Below are 8,388 nucleotides of genomic sequence, written 5' to 3' on the forward strand. Positions count from 1 at the left end.
GGATGAGTGGGCGCAGCCCTCCATCCTTCACTTCGCGAATGCTTCACTGAACTTGAACGCGAGCAAACTCGTGGACTGCTGCGTGGACCGAGGATTGTTTGATTAGAAAAATTCTTTCTAATCCGTTCTAAAACCTGGGGGGGGGGGGCAGTACCTTCCGGGACCTTATTTGTAATAGAACAGGGAGGGGAGCAAGGATGATGGCGAGGATGATGGTGGTGGTGGTGGTGGTGGTGGTTTTCTCCTCGCATGAAGTTTATGCCTCTCTGCTGAAAAGTAGCTACACTCCTCATCTTTAAGGAGCCGCAGGGCTCTTCCTTGACAGCCACCGGGTTTACACTGCAGCAGCCCGCGAGAGACGGATGGTTTCGACTCGGACCCCTGCGAATGACACAGCTGCTTCCACGCCGCCGCCGCCGCCACCCGCGCGCATGACATCACGCCGCCGCTGACCCAGTGCCCAAGCAACGGGCGGCTGATTCGCTTGGGCGGGAGGTGAGGGCTATCGAGAGCTGAGGGAGGCAGCGAGGTGGGCTGAGCGGAGGGAAGGAGGGAGGGAGGGAGGGGACCCATCCCGCCCGGCTGTTAATTTGCGAGCAAGGAGGCCAAGTGAACCGGTGCCTGGCGCTGCCGCCGCGGCGGAAAGGGTCACCCACCCATGGTGAGGCAGCCGGAGCGCTGCGCCACGGCTCACGTCGCCCCGTGGCGACCGGTGGCCCCAGCACTCGAGCGGGAGTTTGAGGCGCAAGAACACGCCTGGATCCGGCCACAGAACTGACTCGGACACGGCAAGGGCTCTCGCTCTGCCTGGGAGGCTTCGCTTGCACCCGCGCCATCGCCCAGCTCATGCCCGCCCGTTGCGCCGAGGAGATGCCGCACCAGAGTCCCTTCCTGGGACTCGGCCCAGATAGGCACCCGCGAAACTCCCGGCCGTCGCCACTCGGAAGTCCCGGGGCTTCGCTTCCGGAAGTGAGCCGCTTTAGGATCGCAGCCTGGGGCTTACTAAGGCAGGCGGGCGGGCGGCGTGGAAGAAGACGGGGCTCACGCGCCTTTGTCTCGACTGCGCGCTGGTGAAGGGTATCCGCGCGGCGCAGCTGGATCCCAGCCGTGCTGCCTTGACACGTATCTCCCCGGAACCCGCTAGCAGCGGCAAGCGAATCGTTCAGCGATCGCAAATCGCAACCTACTTGCGCCTCGGCTGTGCGAATGTGTTTGAATAAGACTCGGAAAGAGACTCCAGTGAGAGAAATAAGTCCTGCTTCCGCGTAAAGCAAGTGAGGCTGGGGCGGGATGGGAAGTCATTTCTACGGGTCTGAGCGAAATTGGCCTCGGTGGAAGCGCGCTGAAGATCGCAGCCTCGGAAGGAAACGTTTGTGGATGCCTCAAGCCCGCGAGAGAGCGGCGCGCTTCGCTCGCCCGCCCCGCTTTCCAAACGGCGGCGGCCTCTTTTAACACCTACATCACATGAGAGGAACCGGAGGGCTTGGGAAGGGGGCTTCCTCAGATCACTGGCTAACGGTCTGGGAAGCGATGGAGAGGAGAAGGGAGGGGAGGGGGAAGCGGAAACTTTCGTCTAAACCTCGGCAAAGTCCCTCCTCTCCACGTCAGGCCAATGACACCGCTGCCCCCAAACTTTCCGCCAGCAGGAGCTATAAGAGCGTCCCAGGCTGCAACTTTCGCCCAACTCCCAGCCAGCTCCAAGGAGCCATCGGGAGGGAAGCCGTCGTCGCCAGAGAGATTTCCTCCGCCTCCTCCTTCGCCGCCACGCCGCCGCCGTCTTCTTTCTCTCTCGGGGCGGCCGATGGCCTCCACCCACCCACCCAACTGAGGTCCACCCCACCCCATCCCACCCCCTGGTCCTCCTCCTTCTCCTGGGCAGGCCAAGGATCCAGCCAGGGGGAGCTGGCTGGCTAGGCATCCCCCGCTCCCTCGCCCCCTCCAAAGGGCCGCTCGGCGCGCTTCGGGTTGGCCCCCGAGATGATGCAGCAGGACGAGTCGAACTCTCCAGTCTCGCCCGCCGACGACAGCCTGAGCAACAGCGAGGAGGAGCCCGACCGGCAGCAGCAGCAGCTTCAGGGCGGCGGTAAGCGAGGGGGACGCAAGAGGAGATCGAGCCGCAGGAGCGTCGCCGGGGCCGGCGCAGGAGGAGCCGGCGCGGGGATCGGCTCTGCGGAGGAGCCGTGCAGCCCGGCGCAGGGCAAGCGGGGCAAGAAATCCGGCGGCGGAGGCGGGGGCAGCGGCGGCGGCGGCGGCGGCAGCAGCAGCGGCGGGGGCAGCCCGCAGTCGTACGAGGAGCTCCAGACGCAGCGGGTGATGGCCAACGTCCGGGAGCGGCAGCGCACGCAGTCGCTGAACGAAGCCTTCGCGGCGCTGCGCAAGATCATCCCGACCCTGCCGTCGGATAAGCTGAGTAAGATCCAGACGCTCAAGCTGGCCGCCCGCTACATCGACTTCCTCTACCAGGTCCTGCAGAGCGACGAGCTCGACTCCAAGATGGCCAGCTGCAGCTATGTGGCCCACGAGCGCCTCAGCTACGCCTTCTCCGTCTGGCGCATGGAGGGCGCCTGGTCCATGTCCGCCTCCCACTAGCGTCCCGCGTCGCCTGGCTCGGCCGGAGGAGACCTAGGTAAGGAGGGAGGCACGTGGCGGAGCGCGGGTGGGGAGCGGATCCGTGGAGGCCCGAAGCCCCGCTCTGCCTTCGCAGCAGGCCCGGCGGGCTGCCTCGACCTTCCTTGCTCCTAACCTTCCAGCCTCTTCTCTCGATGGAGAAAGGAAAGGGGGGGGGTGCCAGGAATTCGACGCAGCGGCACCCACCCGAGATCTTGCTGCTGGCATGCTGCAAATCCAGTTCCATGGGGCGACTTCCATGGGTGCTTCTCCCCAGAGGTCTCCAAGAGGTTTCTTCTTCGAGAGGAAGCTCTCCCATCTCTGTCCGAAAGACCCCACGGACTTTTAACACACTGACTTGTTGTAAAATGAGACTCAAGGAAGGACGTGCAGGATCCATGGGATCCTTTCTGGTGGATGGGGTGGGGCAGCGAGAGGGAGAACCTCCGGGGATCCCCTCGAACGGGTGAGGACTACCAACCAATTTGGTATCTCCTGCTTCCTCCTGAGAAAGTCCTTCTGAATTCTGCAGCAGACGCACTTCTTGAGGATTACAGGAGGGTGTAGGGGACTGGAGAGAAGGAGTCCATCAAAGAATATCCTCCTCTCTCCTTCCCCCCCTCCAGAGGATGGAGGCCTTACCTCCGGGGAAGCCCACTCAGGATCCAGTAGTCCATCTGATATGCACTCATCCAGTTGCAAAGGAATGGATGCCATGCGCCGCCAAGAAAGCCTGGCCCATAGAAGCCAGCCTCTCCTCCAAGTCCTTGGCTGGCTCCTGGGTTCTAGAGGTGTCTACAAATGTATTTTGAAGGCCACTTAAGCTACACTCGCCTTTCTTCCCCATCTGAAGGCATGTCCCTCCCAGCCGTTTGCTCTGCATCCTCTGACTCCTATTTTGAAGTTTTACATGGACTTTAACGGGCCTCCTTGGATTGCCTCTTTAGGATAACCTTCCACTGAAAACCAGGAAGGGAGCTCTGCAATGCAGCCAAAAAAAGACCCTTTAATCCCAAATCAAGAAGCCCTCCGCCTCTCTCGGAAGTCTTACTAGATTTGCCATCCAAAATGTAAATGGCTCATCCATATTAAACTGGAAATGAGTCCCCTTCACTTTGGGGAGAGAGCAGGGCTTGCATCCGAAGTCAAGTCAACCTCAGGAGTAATTTCCATGAAAGAGATCAAGCCGTTAATTAGGAAGAAAGAAACAGGATTTCCTTGTGTGCCCGCATGTGTTCGAGTGTATAAACACCGAAGGAGAGAAAGGGATGCTAAACATATTTTCTCTCAGAGGTACCCTTTGGACTTTGTGAAACCTAGTATCATGGTTCACAGTAGAGCCAGCCAGTAATAACAGAACATCGTAAAAGCATCTACTTTAAAGATATGTTTGCTTAAGTTTTGCTGTGGTATTCGGGCAGTTTAGCCTGGGGTCCCACCAAAATCTTGTGGACTTCCCCAGTGTACCCAGCTGGGAATTCCTGTTGATTTCGATGGTGGCCCTTCCTAAGGCAACAGCAATTTTAAAGCAAAGCACAGTTGTACGTTGAGGCGGAGAGGCCGATTTACACATTTGTTCATCCCCGACTAGAAAATTCACATGGATTCCCGTGGGATAGGCTTACCCGAGGTTTGATGGAGGTTGCGACACCAGGCTGCATGATTTATTTGCTAGGATTCCTAGGCTACTTGGACATAACTCCTCAAATCTAACCAATCAGTGGCTTATGAGAAACTTACTTGGGTTGCCAAAGCAGTCTACTGAGTAATGATTCATGCAAATGCTTATTTAGGCTGCAATTCTATACCCGCTGACCTGGGAATTCTCCCCACTGAACTCCGTGGGACTTACTTCCAAGTAGACATGTCTAGGATTGCATTGTTAGGGTCCTGGGGCCCTCCTACTTTGTTTTTTAGGAAACATAATGAGAACCCTACAATTAATGTCCAGTAGCGTGTTTTACCATTGGCTGCTGCATGAATAAATCACGTGGATTTCAGTGAGATTTTGCTGCCAAATTTAGTATAGCAGCTAGATCCATACTGGTTTGCTTGGAAGTAAGTCACACTGTGTTCAATGGGGGCTACTCCCAAACACTCACCTCCTATGGAAACCTATATTTATATTGGTGGCACCAATATGCCATGATTCTTTCTAAGTGAATGTGCACTTCTGTCTTATTGCAGTGATCCTTTGCATGCTTACCTGGGAAAAAGCCCCACTGAAAGCAGAACTTTGCTCCAAGTAAACACCCATAAGATTAAGTTGTAAAGCCATTCACTTGGAACAAAACGAAGGCTCACTGATTTTGAATAGACTTGGTTGGGTCCTTACTGGTAGAACCCAACTATTATGAGCACAGGCAGGATTACTGGACTTGCATGGCTCTGGGATAATCATCTGCTATTTTTAATTTTAAAAAGGGAAGAAGAAAATGAATTGCCCAAGAAGTGCCATGTGGGTTTCTAGGAAGGCGTCTTTACTTCTGGACTCTAAGCTGTAATGTTAGGGAGGAGACTCTTTCTCCAGAATAAAGTTGTTGGATGCGGAGTTAGTCATGTGCCTGCAACAAACTATAGACATCAATAGACAAACTTAATATGACTAACTTTAACTGAATGTGACTTGCTCTGGATCCAACCCCAGCTGTATCCAATTGTGCTACAAGTCTCCTGACTTCTGGCCTAACCTACAGTTCTTGAATCAAGTCCTGATGCAATGAAGACAATCACGTGGACTGGAAGTGCATTCCTTAGAAACTTCTGAAGTCATGCTGTGCAGCAATGGGGTAGAGGGCAGTGTGGAAAGCTGGGTCCAAAGAATCACAGGAGTAAGGGCCTAAAGCCCAATCCTGTGCAACTTTCCTAAGAGGTCAACCCTACTTAAAGTGCTTATGGATCCCTAGACAGCTTAGGGCTGCAGACTTCTGCATACTCAAGAGTCAACCTTCCTGTGAAGACACTGAGACATTTTTGTGTACACATGTATCGCTTCCGGTTGCATGGCCACAGGAACATCCTCAGGAGCAGTTTCTATCCTTTGGGCAGGGCTGAAACATGCCTAGGACATGGGGAAAAGACTGGGTTGTAGCCAATGGGAGTATAACTTAAGTCCCAGTCATTTCAGTGGGACTTCTCTGAGCAGAACTAACATTGGCACCAGCCTTACCCTCTGCCAGGCAGCCTGACCTCCTACCCTCATCAGCTCTTCTTTGAAGTTAGTACGGGCTTTCTTCCAAGGAACTGTGATCAGGATCAAGGCCTTAAGCAATCATTTTATTGCACTGTTGTGTGTTTTTTGTAGTCTCCTTGAATTGCAATGGGTACGCTACTGTGCTGTGAGGGTTGTGATGGGAGCCTTCACTGACTGAGAGAGGAGTGAGCAAAGGTTAGCAGCTTAAGTGTTGCATGGAGGGGCCACAGCAGCAGAACTACAATGGACAGAGGGAAGTGTCTGGATTCTGGGCTTCTTTCACCTCTGGCAAGATGGGCAAGGAATGAGGTTCCCGAACCAGGGATGCTCTTGTCCTCTGGGCCAAGCTTGCCTCTGTTGCTGCAGATTAGGCAGGCACGGGAAGAGAAAACTGGTGACCCCCAAGCCTGCAACACAAAGCAAGATAACCCAGTCTTGGGTGCCTTTTTCCATCTCCGTGTGTACAAGCACAGAGGCAGCCAATGGGGAGACTAACTTAGATATCAGCCTTGAGAAGGCTGGGGCCTGATCCACCCCTGCCCCTCACTCCTTAGCATGCTGGATTCAAATGTAGCTGATTCCCACTCAGACTCCCAACAGTGAAAGTGGTTCAGAGGTGGAATAGATTGCCTTGCAAGTGGTGGGCTGGTTTTAATTCTTGCCTGAAAGTATTTCAGCAGGAACTGCAAGGCCATCTCTCAGGGGATGCTAGGAAGAGACTTCCTTGGAAGTAAGTTACCTGAGATACAGTGGGACTCCTTTACCAAATTACTGTGCGGCCATTCCATGTGGGATATGTGTCCCCCATGGACTAGATCCGCCTAGATATCTGAGGCGCTTCCCTTTGCACATTTCCTCATTTCATGCCTTGCCATCTTTCTCCTCCTCCTTCCTTTGTGCTTTAACCCTCCTCCCCAGTGCACATACCATAGTACACATGCAAGCAAGAAACATGGGTTTGAAGCAAGCATCATAAAGTGTTTCGAAAGGATGCGATTTCATATGCATGAAAAGATGCACACACTTCTCTCCCTCTTTAATAATATATTTAAGTTTCCACTTCCAGTAACAGTTTCCTCCTCCTTTCTCTCTCTGGGTTTTTGCAGATGACATTGTTCCCAAAGGAAGAGAGAAAATGGACAATCTAGAGACTCTGCACTTGGATCCCCCACACACACTTTTTCCCTAAGACAATATAACGCCAAGGATTTTCTTGGAAATTTAGAAGCGTTCTTGGCTAAGGTTGCAAAGAGCAGGGTGTGGGGAGAACATTTGAAGCGAGAGACCCAGGGGCCCCTCGGATGGTGAGGTTGCTGATCCAGAGAAAAGGCTGAATGGCCTGCCAGACATCTCTGCATTCTGATAGAAATCTGAACCGGTTTATTTTTATTTTTCTATTTTGACGAAGAATGTTGGAATTTAACCTTTTTTCCCCCCCTTACTTCCTTTTTCCCCCCTCATTCTTGCATGCATGCATTCCCATGAGCCACTCATGAAAGGAAATACGTTACTGTGGACTCCCCCCACCCTTCGTTTCTGAACAGATCTAATGATGACAAAATCGAAAATACCCAGTTTAGAATGGGTGAGCAAGGAAAATCTATTTAAAAAGTGTTTAGGCTAGCAAAATATTATTGGCTCAACCTCTTATACACAAGCCTATCTGGTATTTCTTTCATTTTTTGTTTTGTTTTGATTTTAATAATTCTTCCTGAAAAATGGAAGGGGGGGGAAATGAAACATTTTATTTATTTATTGATGACCCATGTTAAAATGCAAATAGATCCGGTGTCTAAATGCATTCCTATTTTTATGATTGTTTTGTAAATATCATTGTATATTTTTTCTGCAATAAATAAATTGAAATGTTAAAGAATTTTAAAGTTTGGTCTGTATGGAGGAAAGCAGGTTTGCAATGCAAGGTAAATAATCCTCAACTGGGTAGATCTGACGTTACCCAGGAGAGGTGAGGACGAGGGTCGGAAGGGGGGGGAATATAAACAAACAAGGGAAAAACGCAAATAAACTGGCTACTGACAGACACAGGAGTGTTAATTATCGAGACAGCTTTATGATTCTCTTTGGGAGTTTGCTCTACAGAATCTCTGTCTTTCAATCAAAATGGTCAAATACACAGCTTTAAAAAAATATATATATGAGAAAGGTGGTGAAATCGTTTGTTTGCTCTTAATCCTCCGATCTAAATTAATGGCCCTTCTTCAGTCTGGATGTGATTTCCAGACTGCTGCGCCTCTTGCTATCTCAAGACAGATGCTGATGGTTCCTGGTGGGTCTATATTTTGTGTGTGTGCATGCGTGGAATGGGGTGGGGGGAGACAGCAGTGGCTATAAACTAGATACATAGCGAGTTTTGTTTTTAAAAAGAAGGAAAATTTTTAGAGAGAAAGAATGAAAATTTTCAGAATCCAAAGGATTTTCCTGGCACCTAGTTCCTCAGATAAGTTTGCTGGGCTTCACAATAAATGGAAGAGATCTGCAGTCTGCTGAATCTTTGGGTTGGTGAGCAATAAGCGACAGCCTTGCAGTCCAGTCCTGTCCTGATCGCATTGCATGTCTATCTTGAAATA

At 51.8% G+C, this 8,388-nt stretch overlaps 1 protein-coding gene across 1 annotated transcript; it reads left to right on the plus strand.

The window, feature by feature from the left end:
- The first annotated feature begins 1,977 nt into the window (after positions 1–1,977).
- TWIST1 (twist family bHLH transcription factor 1) lies at positions 1,978–7,674 on the plus strand. The gene is made up of 2 exons (XM_044429664.1): positions 1,978–2,626; positions 6,907–7,674. The coding sequence occupies exon 1, from the start codon at positions 1,978–1,980 to the stop codon at positions 2,587–2,589; it is 612 nt and encodes a 203-aa protein (XP_044285599.1). The 3' UTR covers positions 2,590–2,626; positions 6,907–7,674.
- The last annotated feature ends 714 nt before the right edge of the window (positions 7,675–8,388 follow it).

Source organism: Varanus komodoensis, unplaced genomic scaffold (genome assembly GCF_004798865.1).
Source record: "Varanus komodoensis strain SLA01 unplaced genomic scaffold, ASM479886v1 scaffold2, whole genome shotgun sequence".
NCBI lineage: Eukaryota > Metazoa > Chordata > Lepidosauria > Squamata > Varanidae > Varanus > Varanus komodoensis.